The sequence below is a fragment of the Vicugna pacos genome, chromosome 1, assembly GCF_048564905.1.
Source record: "Vicugna pacos chromosome 1, VicPac4, whole genome shotgun sequence".
Lineage (NCBI taxonomy): Eukaryota > Metazoa > Chordata > Mammalia > Artiodactyla > Camelidae > Vicugna > Vicugna pacos.
In genome coordinates this window covers 19469505-19485598 of record NC_132987.1, presented here as the reverse complement: position 1 = coordinate 19485598, position 16094 = coordinate 19469505, and the positions used below count along the sequence as shown (strand labels likewise).

At 45.9% G+C, this 16094-nt stretch overlaps 1 protein-coding gene across 4 annotated transcripts in view; it reads right to left on the bottom strand.

Annotated features, from left to right (window-relative positions):
• Positions 1 to 16094, bottom strand: part of CLSTN2 (calsyntenin 2) — a 593109-nt gene that overhangs the window by 132067 nt on the left and 444948 nt on the right. For all 4 annotated transcript variants that reach the window (XR_012071294.1, XM_031677155.2, XM_072958352.1 and 1 more), the window contains exons 3-4: positions 5074 to 5269; positions 4115 to 4323 (exon numbers count right to left, since the gene is read on the bottom strand). Coding sequence is in view for 3 of the 4 variants with exons in the window: in XM_031677155.2 (XP_031533015.2) it covers positions 4115 to 4323; positions 5074 to 5269 (405 nt within the window). In the remaining variant the exon portion in view is untranslated. The remainder of the gene's footprint in view (positions 1 to 4114; positions 4324 to 5073; positions 5270 to 16094) is intronic.

Below are 16094 nucleotides of genomic sequence, written 5' to 3'. Positions count from 1 at the left end.
TCTAAAAAATTTTTGAAAGATCGGGAAAAAGCCATTGGTTTTGCTTTCTGTTGCAATTGTATTATTTCCCCCCACATTTGAATGATTTGTCCTAGTAATGCCTTCTCAGGAGACCTGAGTCCACAGTTAGCTCAGGCAAATTCCATTCCCTGGACTTATTTCTCTGTTCCAGATGAAACTGGGAAGCCAATTCTCAAATAAGTATCAGCACCTACCTTGTGTAAGAAACTCAAGTGGGGCGGGGGGTGCAATGAGACAACATGCTGACCTGCACCCTCCTTCTGATGGAACTGAAATGGGAGAGGCCCTTTTGGAAAGCTACGCAGGCCGAGCACTTTGCAACTCTTCAAACCTTTTGAGCATGCAAGTCCACATCTAAAAATCGATCCCCGGAAAATGATAGAAATTGCAGACAAAGGTGCAAATAGGTTCATCTAAGCATTATTTGTTACACTGAAAAACAGTAAAGAAACTGGATGCCCCAGAGCAAGAGGCAAGCTGAGCATGAATCGGTGCTTAGGTGGAACATGGCTGAGCACTAACGGTGGTCAGGATGAAGCATTTCTACGGATAGAATAAAATCCACATAATCGAGTGTTAAGTGAAAAAGGGAAGCTAAAGAAAAGCAAGGAAACTGTGGCCTTATCTTTGTTTAAAAACTCCACAGAAAAAGTGCAGGCAAAATAGTGGCGGTTATCTTAGGTGGGGTGACAGGTGACTTACTTCCTTCTCGGTGCCTTTCTAGGCTTCCCAAGTTTCCCACAAAAGGCCTGCATTACTTTGCGATTTAGACGGAAGAGAAGTGCTTTCATTTACTTGGAGAATAAGCAGACTCGAGGACACATGTTACCCACAGGCGTCCAGGGTCCGTTACTCACCCGGGCAGCCTGCCCACGGAGAGGGCTCAGCGGAGGCTGCGTGAAATCAGTAACCGCTTGGATGGCAGAAAGGTCTGCCGAGTGGAGACTGGGTGTCACTGGGAGCCCTCTGCTCCCTCCGTGGCCGTTCCCACACCTGGCTGGGTGCCTGGTGGGCACCGACACTCTGGTGACTGCTTTGTTTGCAGTATGCTGCCCTCTTACACAGGCATGAGATTTAATTCCCAATTTACAAGGAGGATCTAAGGCCAGGTTTAAGTAACTTTGTCAAAGATATCTCCCCCCCCACCCCCCCACACACAGTGGTGGGCATAAGATTAAGACACAACGTTGTATTTTTGACCTTAAATATCAGTGCCATGTTTTCCTGTCAGACACCACTGAGGACAGTGATAACATCACTGGTGGAAAGACCTTGGGGCCAACACTCAGGGGATCTGGCTCCAGTCCCCACTCTGCCACCGTGCAGACTGTATGGCCAGCCCTTTTTGCTCTGGGAATCAGTTTTTCCATCAATTCAATGGACGTGAGGATCTAGGCCCTACCGATCTCAGGGATATCAGCTGAGTGCTAGAAAATGGGGACCCAGAAGCCACCTGAAATGGATCTAAAACTTCCCAAGAGGGGAGCAATGCCACCAGTTCAGTTACCTGCTCATGATTTCAGCCTGGAACTCTATGGGGAGTGAATAGCCTTCATGTCCTGGTCACCCAGGTGGATGGAACACTCTATATGCCAAGGGCCCTGTGGACATCCTCCCAGGTACTGCCTCCCGCTGAGGCCTCGGCACCCCACAATGGGGCAGAGACTGTCACTGCCATGGTTCACAGGGGAGGAAGTCAAGGGAAGGGAGGCCGAGGACCTCTGGTTGGAAGCGGCTGAGTCTTGTGTCAAGATGGGTCAGGCTGACTCCGTGTCCCGTCGCCTAGCCTCCCTGCTCCCCTGCTCCCCTTACTTCCCCCACAAGCAGGGAGCCTGGCAGTGGGGAGGGGCCAGAGGCCATCTACTAAAAGTCATGGGGCCTGAATGACTGGGCCCCCAACTCAGCAGTGCTTTTTGTGATGTGCACGCAAATAACTTCTTCAAGGACCTGGGAAGGTCGCCCAGAGAAGTGATGGATAAGGGCCAATTGGGAAGCTCATTAGAATGAAAACCGCTTCTGCGTCTGCCCTTAGGTCCTGCCTTCATTACTGGGAGAACTGCTTTGTAAACCTCACGGCTGGAGGCCCATGCTCCCTGGGAGTGCCCACTTTCCTCTGCATCTCCTGTTGTAAACCAGTGTTGGAGGCACAGGCCTGGCAAAGGATCATGACTCACTTTTAATGAGACAGCTAGGGAAATAAATTGGCATATGTTTAGTGAAATGGCTCATCAAGGTGAGTAATTATCTTCCTGACCCGGGCAGTTTACCCTCGGATGAAGGAATTTGCATCTCATCCCTCCGGGGGCTGTGGCTCTCCAGACTAAGGCAGGAGGCCAAGGGGACCACTGGTCATAGACACCTCCTCCTGTCCAGGCTCGCTCTTTGGCAAGCACTTGTCACTCCCCAGATTCCAAAGCTCCTGTGGACATAGACTGCACAGCTGATCATAGGGGATCAGAAACATACAAGCAGGTGTTTCATCTTTTGTTGAGTGGGGTGTGTGTGTGTGTGTGTGTGTGTGTGTGTGTGTGTGTGAGATGTGTGTCTCTGTGGTGGAGGCAGACCAGCCACTTCACAAGGCCTGCGGGAAAAGCTACAGGGAGCAGTTCTGATAGGCTCTCTACTAATTGAAATTACTGCTTCTTAGTCCTGAAACAAACTTTAATTAAAGTCCAGTATTTTTTCCTTTATGTTCCTGTGCATTGATTTTGTGTCCTACACAATTAGCATTTAGTGATGTCCAGGTGTGTTACTGTCATGCACCATGTGTTTTAGCCTCTTACAAGGAAACTCCCTTCCTAATGTTTTGTCTGTTTTATGAATATTGCTTTCATCTTCCGAGACAGATTGTAAACTCCTTTAGGTCAGGGATGAGGATGTCTCCTTGGTTTCCATCCTGTGGAATCTACTGCAGATCTCAGGATGCAGGAAGACTCCGTCTTAGGTTAAGTTTCTCCCTGATCTCAACATCAAGAGGCATGGGAAGCACCAAAGATTTGTGAGCAAGTGACTGAGGGTACTTCTCTTTAGGCATTGGCTACCAGGAGGCTCAGGGTTAACACCACGCTTAATTTAACCCTGGTTCATGCATGCTTTGTGCACCAAACCCGCCTTGGATGCTGCCTGACTTCCTACTTTTTCTTTTCACTAGATGGTAAGCTCCATGTGGGCAGGGCCATATCTGTTTTGACTTCCCCTCTATCTTCACTCCCAGTCCCCAGCACCATCACTTAAACTTTTATGGAGTAGATGGACTTGAGCTTTTGCAACTTTTGCACCTTTGCACAGTACTTAAATCCTCTTTGAAACAAAGGGAGTGCAATATACATATACTCACATACTCATGCTAATAATGAAACAATATACTTGGCAAATAATTATCATTTGATTAATATCAAGTTATTGAGAATTATAGTTAAAATGGGATGGGTTGATTGGAACTCTGGCTGTGGTGTTTATACTACAATGAGTTTTTAAATAATGGTGATGGGGAAATATCTCAATGGCTTTCTAGGACTGTTTTCAGTTCAGCAAGTTCAGTTTGAGATCGAAGTGTGGTAGGAGGGTTTTTCATTCTTCACTCTCACTGGGGTGGAAATTCTTAAAAAATGTTGAGAAAAGCTTTAAAGATTCCTAAATGGAGCTATAGCTTAGAAGACGTTTCAGCATCTCTTTGTCTGGGAGCAGTCAGCAGATTGTGGTGGTGGAGGATGATCTTACCACTTGTGATACAGGAAACTCAGATTTGGCTGAGCTGACAGCATGGCTCACATCTGGAGGGCAACAGGAAAATTCTACCCAAAAACCCACCCATCTTCAATATCTAGATGTGTGGCACTGTGAGTTCTAGAGAATATTCACTGGGTAGGTTTCCAAGGTACTGTGGGGTGTGTTAGATCGGCCTGGGGTGCTGATTCTGTAAGGTCATCCCTTCTAGTGCAAGACTGAGTTCTGGGAGACACAGCCCAGATCAGGGGTGGCAAGGGAGACATCACTTGTCCAGTACATTCAGAGCCCACACTCGGCCTTCAGTCTGGAAGCAGTGGCGCCATTTCCCTGCCCCCACCCACCAGGATCCTCTCGGGACACTCACCGTTTCTGTCGATGGCAAAAGGCACATCAGTGGTGGCGATTTCGTAGTTGCAGATCTGACTGTACTGGGGGGAGCAGTCCTCGTCGACGGCCTCCACCTGCAGGATGCTGTCGTAGATCTTGCCCTCTGTCACGACGGCCCTGTAGGCTGGCTCTTTGAAGGCAGGAGCGAACTCATTGACGTCCTTCACCTGGATATGGACCACAGCCCTGGGACCATGAGCAGGAAAGAAGTGGTGGTAAGAAAAGACTCACACCATCCTCCCACACCCCTAACGGGCACTGACTCGGTTTCTAAGGATTAGGGGGTGGAGAAACCACAAGCCAGTTGGGCGGCTGTGGTCTGAGTGCTCTGTCCTCCCTCCCACGGAGACCCCTCCACCTATCCGTGCCCCATTCTCTGAGATGAGCCCACCCCAGAGAGATGCCTCCCCTTCTTCGACCTTCCTTGTCACCTGGCTTTAGGCAACAAATTTCCTCTAGATCAGCTCCCTGTTCCTCTTTCACTCCTCCCCTACTCATTCACTCCTCCATCCAGTAAGAACCGAACCACTCTTACTCTGGGCTAGGTGCTGAGCCAAACTCTATATGGGAGAGGGTTACAACCCAAAATGAAAGTGCTGTGACAGAGAGAAGCAGGTGGCCTGGCAATAACCCCGGGCGCAAAGGCCCCAATCAGGTCTGCAGGGATGGGCTGGCTCATGGAAGGCTTCCTGGAGGAAGTGACACCTGAACTCAGTCCTGATGGTAAAATAGGAGTATCTTCACATGACACAGAGGGGTAGAGTATTCCAGGTGTAGAAAGTGGCCCAGGCTGATGTTGGCAGGGCCTGGCAAGCAGTCGGGCAGGCTACAGCAGCCTGGTATGACCACTGGGCATGCATATCCGAAGAGCAGCATGTGAACGGAGATGAGTGGGCGGGCTGGGAGGGGTCCAGGGAGCTCTGTCAGGCTACTCACTTGTGCGACTTCTTCCAGGCCGTCTCCCGGGGCCCTGCGCCGCAGTCATAGGCCTGGATGATGAACGTGTACTCCTTCTGCAGCTCACAGTCTATGGGGCTCTTGGCGCGGAGCCGGCCCTCTCCTGATGTCTTGTTGAGCACCACAGCCTCGAAGGGCAGCTCCTGGCCGTGGATCTTGAATGCGCAAATTTCCCCTGCAGAAGGATGGAGTACAGAGAGGGGGATCCTGAGAACCGCCAGACTGAACACAGAGCTTCGAATGGACCCGATTTGCAAACCCGACACCCCTAGGCCATCTCTTTCACGTAGACAACCATCAAACCAGAAGTGGCCTCCGGAGACCCAGAACGACATGTTCATTTCCTGGATGGTAAAATCGAAATGTCACCATCAGGTGTACCCGGCAGGAAAAAGAGGGAGTCATTATGTAGGGGAGCTGGCTGGTTATCCCAGTTTGCCACTTTTCCTAGCAGGTTTCCTGATTGTCCTCTGGCCAGGCTGAGATTGAGGAATTTGCCCCCAGTGAAAAGCCAAATCACTGCAGAGGAAAAGAGAAAAAGGCCAAAGCTTTTCATGGTCTTTTGATGGAGCATGACAGCATCCTTGCTACTTCAAAGTGTGCTCTGTGAAGCAGCAGCCTGGGCATCCCCTGGGAACTTGTTAGGAATACAGACTCCCAGGTCCCGCCCAGACCGCCTGAGTTGGGATCTGCATCTTAACGGGGTCCCCAGGTGATCTCTTTGCTCAGTGGGTGCAAGCAGCCCTGCTCTGCTCTGTCCTTTACTCCTGGTTTACACCCCACGTTGCTGCAGCCCCTTCCCCCTGTGCTCCCCCAGCCCCATTCATGTCTCTCACCCACCACTTCCCTGTGTGGAGGGGGACACCACTCAGAGTTGCTACTTTCTCTCCAAACAGTTGGGGGTGAGTCTATGTGAGTTCCAGAGTCCCCGCAGAGCCTGAAAAGCTTAAAGGGCCAGACATGTGAAATGAATGCATCTCTCTCCCTCACCTGGGTTAATGTGTATTATAACAATTTCTCTGCATTCAAATGAAAAGTCTATGAAAATATCTTCTTTTTCTCAACTGATGGATGCTTATTTCTTGAACCCCGATGATAAACCCTATAGTACGTGCCCTGGGAAGAACTGAGACACATTGTCTTCCTGGGTTGAGGGAGCTTACAGACTTGTTGGGGAGACGATGGGTAGATGTCCAGAAAGATCATTCATGGTGCAAAGGGGTGACTTGGGCAGCAGGGGTTCAGCTATAGGCAGTGGGGGAGTGAAACTCAGGCTTGAGCCCAAGGGCCTGAGTCACGTTGTTCCAGGTTCACCACTTACTCACTGATTCAGTCAAATTATATTGACTCTCTGGGTTTTAACTGTCACCTGTGAAGGGGCCCAAAAGATGGCGTTGTGCAGACAATGTCTACCTGATATGCCCCAACCCTGGTCTGACACTGCCCCTGCTGCGCTGCTGGGACCAGGGTGAGGTGTCTGCAGAGTACAGTTCAGGGGGTCCTCATTCTCAAGGTGACCAGGCACCTGCCCAGCTGTTCCAAAGAATGACCACCGTGAGGAGAAAGGAGGACATGACTGCATGCCACTCTGGGTCAGGCATCAAGCTTTGTACCTCCACCCACAAGGTCTCATTTAATCTTCACAACAAACCTGCAAGGCAGATGTTTTATACCAATTTGTACAGATTTTTAAAAAAAAAGCATCAGAGGCGTTATTACTTGCTCAAGGTCACAGAGTTAAAGTTGGTGTAAAAACCCCAGGTGTAATTGACTCCTAACTCCATGTCCCTGCCCTGCCGCACCGTCTCCAAGCAGCCCCAGAACGTATAAGGGGCCCACCCCGGGGACTGCTTCCAGGAGCATTCAGTATTCCCGCTCAAGTCTCGCTCGAGAGAGAAAGCCCCCATTTTACATATAGGAAGTGTGCCCTGATCTTTTACTAACAATGTTTTCTGAGATGGTCAATCAATACCAATTTTACCTTTAGGCTTTTGTTTTTTATTATTTCATCGATCCTCAGTTTCATTATGAACACTCCATTTTCACTACATCCCCTCCTGGCCATTTCTCAAATGTGGTTGAGGAATTATGGACAAGACAGCCAGGCTGTGGGCCAGGCTCTAACAAGAAGGCTGGTTCTCGTTCTGCCGCCGCTGCTCAGGGCTGTCTGTACAGCCTCTCGGACACGGCTAGCTCTGCTGCCTTCAGGGCAGGGGAATGGCTTTCATCCCATCCTCAAGTTTCCTTTCTGCTCTAAATTGGCTGGGGTTGAGGGCATGAACTTCTGAAGTGCCTGCCTCATGATTCTATCCCAAGATCAATGCCAATATGGGAGTATTAGCAGCGAAGGTGCTCAGACTGGTTCTGGGGTGTTCTCTGGAGGTCCCTAAGACTGCCGTGATTCTAAGACCAGCCAGGCCATTTCTTTTTGAAGAATCCAGTTAAACCAAAAATAAATGAGGGTTATTTTTCTGTTGGAGACATTTGATCACCACTAAAGCAATTCTCAAGACTCAGAAATCCTGAACAAGAGGAAAAGAGAGGAAAAAAAGAAAAGGAAAAGGAGGAGGGAGAAGAGAAAACACCAGGGGAGGGTGAGCTAAAGTAAACCTTAGGGCGACATATTTTTATTGAGCTAAATCCAGCTCAATCAACTCAACAGTACCAATATTCTTCGAGAGTAGAATAAATGTGAGGTGCTGTGCTGGGGCCAGAGACACAAAGGAAACGAACTGGTTTCCTCAAGACATAAGGATACCCAGTCCTCGAGTGCTCATTACCATCTAGAAGAGACAGTGAAATGAACAAGGGCGATGCCATGCTCACTTGGTTTGCACCAGCTCAAACTGAGATCAGATCTAGTCCCTGTGAATAAAAACTAGAGCACACATCACCCTTATTTATTCCAGCTCTTCACCTGACACTTGTATTCTAGTTGAAAAAAAAATCTGTTCGTTTATTCACCCATTCACTCACCTTATAAATATTCATTAGGGACTGTGAGCCCAGCACTGGTGAAACAGTGATGAACAAAATCGACCCAGTCCTAACCTATGAGCTGCTGACCGTCCAGCGGGGGAGGGAAGTAAGCAGTCAATCACCCACCTTCATGAAGGATGGCAACTGTGTTACTTAACGTGGAGGGAGGGCTACTTGGTGTGAAGTGAGTTTCAACCTGGTCAGGCAGGGTGGGGAGGTCTAACCTCAGGATGTGATGGCTGAGCTGAGATCACAGGAAGAGGCAGAGGGAGACATCCAGGCCCCGCGGGAGGGAACTGAGGGGGTAGCACACCGTAGTGCCCTCCAGCAGGAAGGGACAAGGGACTACAGAGGCCTGTGTGGCAGGAGTAGAGACAATGGAGCAGGACCAGCTTTATGGATGTGCGACCTGGGAGCCACACAGAACCTTGTGCTCAAGAGGGCTCTGAGCTTGGGTTAAGGCTCTGCCATCGTCATGTTGAAATTCTTAATAATTTCATCTTTGAACTTGGGTTTTGTAAATGAAGTCCGATGAGACAATGGAACATGTCCTGGGCATAGGAGTTGGGTGTAATATGCACGCCTCCCTGTTCCTCGCTCCCCGTTTACACCTAGCGTTCAGGATGTGTCAAGAGCGCAGCATTCCGGTGGACCCGGGGTGAGGGGGGAGGTCAGAGGGACTCCATGAGAAGCACGTGACTTCCATGACTGATTAATTGAGTAAGCGGGGAGCTGACAGCCCTGAGAGAGGCTACCTGTCCTGTTTGAACCAAACTGTTTTGAACACAGAAAAAAGGTAAGGGGGTCTAAAGAATCATGATCAACCAACCAAAGAACCTCATTGTATTCGTTCTTACTCATGTTACTTCTCTGTAGTAGCCAACCACCTGTGCTGAAAACAGACAGAGAGGAAAAGGAAAGATAAAAGCACCCATCCTGCCTTTTCTTTTCGCGCCGTCCTTACTATCAGCAAGCTAAAGGCAGAGAACGTTGGTAGAAGATGCGCGTGTCAAGAAGTGAAATGGAAACAGTTGAGTATGGTCTGTGTGGCATTCACGATGCTTTGGCAAAAAATTAAACACATATGCATACGTGAGCTATGGCGACATGCAAATTCTGTCATTTTCAGAGATTCTGCACAGCACTTAATGGCTCCTCTATTTGCACTGAAAACTGGCATTGCATGGTATACAGATAAATGGTAAAATCCCTGCTAATAATTAAAAATTTAATTTTTTCCTTACTTAGAATGGCATAAAATAGCAAATGAAAAACACAGCAAGTTGAGAGAGAGATGACAGAAGAAACATCCTGGTATGGGGTCTGGAGGAGGAAGGAGATTTCAGACTTGCGGTTCCCAGCATCCGTGTGTGACACATTCGGCTGTCTCGATTTTTCCTGAGGACTGTCACTAGAATTTGTGATTACTAGTAAAGCACTGCAGTGGGAGAGTGATGTACTTAAAAGTAAATGACCAGACCTAATAGTTTCCATATAAAAATATCACTTTTAAAATCTTGTTCTCCAATCTGCTTTTACAGGTGGGAGAGCTGGTGTGCCAGGGACTAGGTACGGGATACGATGCACAGTGCACCTGCACTCTGGACCAGTACCAGGCTCTGAGGGGAAATGGGGCCAGTAGCATCTCACAGTGGCTGTGGCTTAAGGTCGTGGCTTCACTACGAGCCCCCTTGATGGGCCAGACCTGCAGTGTCTGGATGGGACACGTGGTCCCAGCCCCTCAGTCACCTGTCTCTATCTCACAATTACCTTTTCCTCTGTAGTAACGCATCTCCCGACCCACCTGCAGAAACTGGTGTAATTGTCTCTACATTCCTCCTCTAGAATTGTGGAGGAAATGAATGACATTGATGAATGAATGAACGAAATTGACTTTGAGAATGTATCTTGTTCCTACCCTTGAACAACAGACTGTGTTGATTCTACTTGTCAGATTAGGAAACTGAGTCTCAGAGAGATTAAGTGGTTCACCCAAGGTCGCTTTGATAGGAAGGCACAGATCGAGGACTGGTATCTAGGCTCTTTGAATCTAAATCCAGGGCCTTCTTTGTTCTTTCGTGTAGCTCATCACTGTGATGTTCTAAGAGAGGGATTCTCAGAGTGTGGTCTGTAGACCCCTGACATCCCCAAGACCCTTTCTGTGGGTCCACAGAGTCAAAATTATCATCATATTAACACTAAGATTTTATTTGCCCTTTTCATTGTGTTGATCTTTGCACTGATGGTATAAAAGCAACGATGAATGAAAGGGCTGGTGCCTTTATATTCTATGCGACATATAGTAACAGTAAAAATAAAGAAAGAAGGCCAATTCACTTGAGAAAGGCTTTAATGATGCAGTAAATGTTATCAATTTTATTAAAGCTCAATCCTTGAGTACATATATTTTAATACTTTGTGACAAAATAAAAAATTCACATAAAGCATCTTTGTGGAGCAAGTGTATGCTGGTTTGTCTCTAGGCAAAGCATCTGTGTCATTTAAGTTGAGTGGGAGCTGTACTAGGACCTTTTTGTAGGGGATGTTGTTTTTACTTGAAAGAGTGATTGACAGACAAACTATGTTTATTCAAACTTGAGTGTGTGGCAGACATTCTTTTAAAGTAAGCCTGTCAACTTCAAGAAAAAGAACTAGTAGTATTTGTTGCCCGTGATACATTTGAGACTTCAGTTTTGGAAAATCTGTGTCTGCCGCAGTGAGTCTGACAATGTACCCAGGCTTTAAATACCTTCCTGATGAGATGAGTCATGATATTAATGAACGTGACTGTTTGATATTGTATAATGAAATAGGTCAACTTTTGAAAGACCTGCTTAACAATAAACTGGTATCTTCCAAATGATCAATGCATACAGTTATGCAGAACGTATGGGTAACAGATTCATTCAAAGTGTGAAATGGATCAACGGATTTTGATGTAAGACTGGAGAATAAGTTTATCAATGTGCTTTCAGGCTGTTTGTTGTAGCCAAACTTGAAGAAACGATTACTTACGGAGTTCTTGTGTCGTATCAGAGAAGGATAGCTGAAATTATCTGAAAAACTTAAAGGATTCCTCCTTTTTCCAATTATATACCTGGGTGAGGCCATATTTTTTTCTTCACCTACTTTGACCTGAACAACATATCACAACAGATTGAGGGCAGAGAAGCTATGAGGTTCTAGCTGTCCTCTGTTAGACATTGAAGAGATTACAAAAGTGTACATAATGCCACTCTTCATACTAATTTTGTCTCAGAAAATTGTTTTTGGTTAAATTACGTGATATGCTACCATGTAGTGAATTTACTATGGCGATTTTAAAATAAATTAATAAATAAGCATTTGCAAGTTTCTCAGTTTTACTTTCTAACACAGTAAATATTGATGGATCGCACCCACCTAGCCAAAAGCTCTTGAGGGTCATTAAGAATGTTTAAGAGCATAAAAGGGTCATGAAACCCAAAAGCTTGTAATTTAGTTTCCGCCCAGATCATGATTCCATACCCTGTTCCTGATACTCGAAATCACCCATCACCTCTCAGAAAACTCCCGATCTCAGAGCAACACAATTTTCTCTGTATCGCACAGCTGGGGCATTTGTGGTGCGGGTAACTAGGCGGAGTTTGATGTCCACAGAGTGCTGGGGTCTGGGAACTTCATTTCCGCATCTTCATCCAAGCACGGATGCTTCACATCTGGCTCTGGAGTCAGACTGGACTTGAATCCTACCTCTATCAACTAGCTGTGGGACCCTCGGAAACTCACTTATCTCTCCACTTCTACTTTCTCATCCACAAAATGGGGTGATACTGTAATAGTTACCTCATAGTATTATTGACTGTTGAGATTAAATGAGCTAATACATGCAAATCACTTATCAATGCCTGGCACGAAGTTAAGTACTTTGTAAGCGTTAGCTCTTATCACTGTCATTATGCTGAAGAAAACTCACATACTTCTGGCAAATTCCCTCTCATGTTTGAGAATGGAAGAGGCTGAATGTGGAGATCATTTCACCACCAGAAATATTTTGAATGTATGTCACATGCGTCATTAAAAACCAGTCTGGCTCCTCGAAGTACCTTACACTTCAGCCATGCTTACACATCTTTATTTTCCTGACTATCGTTGCCCAAAGACCGCATCTTGTGCGTTTACAAAATCTCAGCCAGTCCTGCCTCATGGGGAGAGGTTTTGGGGGGCGGGGGTGTTGTCTGTCTGCTTGACTTTGCTCCTCATAGGGAGTAGCGGTTGCTGATGGCCGTTATTGGGCAAGAGTCAAGGGTGCGAATCAGTCTTACATACCAAGAACCATGAAATGAATGTAGCTTCCCCTTGAGAAAAACTCTACCCCAAGCTGCAGCTAGTCTTGTTGGAGCCAACAGCGGGCCAGGTTCTTGACCCCAGGTTTGAGGAAAATGATAGGTCTTGTAAAGGCTTCTCCACCAGATTGGTGAGGTCCTTCCAGAGGGAGGGTGGTACCACCTGCTCTCAGCTGCACACCCTGGCCTCCCAGCACACACACCTGCAGGCAGTGAACACTGAGCACACTGCCGGAGGGCTGGGCGGGTGAGTTTCTTAAAGTGTACACCTCTGCATGGAGTCCTCTCTAGTCACTTCGGGTGCAATATAATGGGAAAGGGCAAATGTAAGTCACATCAAGAGGTAATCATGTCCACAATATCAAATTAGGGCTGAATTGAGAAATCTATACTTATAAAAAAAATTGATTTTAAGCCCTCCCACTTTAGTTAAAAACTTGAACCTCTAAAACTAGAAAGTAAAGGGAAAGATTCAATGGAGCGTTCTTGAACTTGGCTGCTCCATCATGTGCCTGGATGCCAGGGAGATCTCAGACAGGCCAATCAATGCAAGCAAATGGTCTTGGTCTGAGTCCCAGCTCTGCTCTTCTCAGCTGTGTGACCTTAGGCAGCTCCCAAGTTCCTCTTCTTTACAACTGGGATATAGCCATGCCTAATCCCCAAAGTACCGTGAGGCCACAATGACACACTAAATGTGGAAGAACTTTGGAAAACATAAAGGTCTATCTACTTGGTATTATTGCAATGATAATAAATCCTGCCTGCGAGTTACTAGATGCATATTGGCAACGTACTTTTTTCCATTAGAAACCAAAGTGGGGGGTGGGGGGTGTTACCATTTATAGCTTTCTGTCTACTTAGTACTGAGCAAAACTAAAACATACTCTTTGATTTAAAAGTTGTTTTCCTGAAGCTTTATGCTGAGATCAAAATCCGCCTCCTTTTGTAAGATTAACATAGCACGGTTACTTTGTTGCTAAAAAAACCCCAATGAAGACAATGCATGTTTTTTCTTCTTTGGTGACATTTGTTGAAAGAATAAATGACGTAGCAACTAAAGTATATGCTGAGAGATCTGGAGAGGTCCCCAGGGCTCAGCTGGTCCCAACTGGATCAAGAAAAGCCTGAAGAGATGTTGGGCAGTCATTTGGTCTGGCTGGGGCCCACGGTCTGGAAGTGAAGGGCTCCAGGTACAAAAATGTGCCATGTTCATTATTCTCTCAGCAAATCTTCCCTGGGCATTAAAATAAATAGTAAGAAGAAAGTGAAAAAATATATAATTAATAAAATTCACTGCAGCTCACATTTATTGGGTGTTTACAATGAGGCAGACATTTATTTAGGGCTACAGTGAAAACAAGTAGCTTGCTTCGCTGTATATGGTGACATGTCTGGCCAGGGGTGGGTGGTTTGGATGAACCAGAGATCAGCTCTGTCTTCGTGGAGCAGAGAAGGAGGCAGATGCACAGAGCTGAGTCAATACAGTACTGCCTGCCAAGGCTGCAGTAGGTGTCTGTTTGGGGGGTTGTGATGATGGACCAGTCAAACTCGCCCCTAAATACTTCCAGAATCAGTTGTGGCTGTCCTGTAGCCACCACAGAGGAATGCTGTAGCTGCAAGGAAGAAAGCCTTTCAGCTTAAATAACTGCTGAGATGAGACCGTGTCCTCTGAATACTAACCTTTCTGTTTTTCTTTTTTATTGAAGATAGTCAGTTTACAATGTTGGGTTGATTTCTGGTGTACAGCATAATGTTTTAGTCATTCATATACAAACATATATTCCTTTTCATGTTCTTTTTCATTGTAGGTTACTATAAGATATTGAATATAGTTTCCTGTGCTATACAGGAGAAACTTGTTGTTTATCTATTTTATATACAGTAGTTAGTATTTGCAAATCTCAAACTCCCAATTTACCCCTTCCCACCTCCTTTACCCGCTGGTAACCATAGATTTTTTTCTATGGCTGTGAGTCTGTCTCTGTTTTGTAAATAAGTTCATTTGTGTCCTTTTTCTTCTTTTTTTTAGATTTCACATAAAAGTGGTATCATATGCTATTTTTCTTTCTCTTTCTGGCTCACTTCACAGTCTCCAGGTCCATTCATGTTCCTGCAAATGACATTATTTTATTCTTTTTCATGGCTGAGTAGTATTCCATCGCACAGGCGTGTGTGTGTGTGTGTGTGTGTGTGTGTGTGTGTATCTCACAGCTTCTTTCTTCATGTCTTTCTCTTTACAATAGTGTTTCATGCTTCTATTCATAGCAGGAGGGTAGTATAGGTCAGAGCCTAAGAATCACATAAACCTCGATTCAAACCTTGATTCTTCACTTGTCTTCTCTGAAACTTTAAAAAAGTTCATCTTTTCCACACTTTCGTTTGCTCATTTTTGAAATGGGAAAAAAGCCATCTTCCTGTGGTCATCATATTATAGTCCGAGTGGTACTTTTTTCTTTCTTAAACTGAGAATTTGCTATGGCATCAACTGGGTTGAGTGATTTGTGTAAAGCTCTATAATTTAACTCTCACCACAGCTGTATGAGGCAGTCAGCAGAAAGTGACGGCTGGCCAGACCAGATGGGCTCTTTCCTACTTCCACTGTTGTGCCCTTGCCAGTGTCAGTGACTTCCACCCCTCCTGCTGACCTCACTGGTTGGTCCTGAGGTGTCCATCATTCTGCTCAGGTGTGCAGGGGACGGGAGGAGGAGGGAGCAAGGAAACTGCACTGACCAGGACAGTGATGGTGTCTCTAATATTTGACAAAAGAGTACTTTAAACCTGTGTCTCAAAAATTACTGGCCCAGATACAATTATCAGATGGGGATAAATATCTGGCACACTGCCAATCAGGGAATGGGGACCTGTCAAATAGGGGTAGAGAATCTTATTAAAAAATGAAGGTGTAAACTGACTATACTTCAACTAAAAAAAAAAAAAGCTCTGAAATAAAAAAACAAAACAAAACAAAAAAATTACAACACAAAATAACAAGGATTTACTGTATAGCACAGGAATCATATTCAATATCTTATAATAAACTATGAGAAAGAATGGAAAAAATGGTACAGATATATACATATATATGTATAACTGAATCAGTTGGCACCTGAAACTAACCCAATATTCTAAATCAATTGTCCTTCATTAAGAAAAAGAGAAAACATTATAACACGCACACACACACACAAACACACACACACACAAATAAAGGGGTCTTGTTTGCCCATAGCTGTTGGATACAGGTGAGGCAGACACACTTCTCAGCCATTACCTGGAATCTAGCTCAGCTAACTCCTTCCTGTCCTTTAGGGGAAAATAACAGATGTCGAAGCTTCCTGGAGAGTGAAAAAGCCCCAAACAAATACACTGGCCCTTCACTGCCGTCCAATTCCCTCCACCGACAAAAGTGCTGTAAGAATCTGCTTCCTGCAGGGAGGGAGTCTTACTAGGTGCTGAGGTCCCCAGAAGCCTAAGGCTCTGTCCTTACTCTCCTGGAGCTCTCAGCTGGGTCTCAGAAATAGAAGCTACACATTGGACCATAACTAAAGGTGTTTGAGTTTAATGAGTTCTCAAGATACAGGGGCTGAATAGTGCTCCTCAATTAACCATGACTATTCACTTACAGTTGGTATCAATCACGCTGACAGCTAAACCCTTTGGAATCTCTTCCTGTCCCTTTTTTCTCCGTGTCCAGAC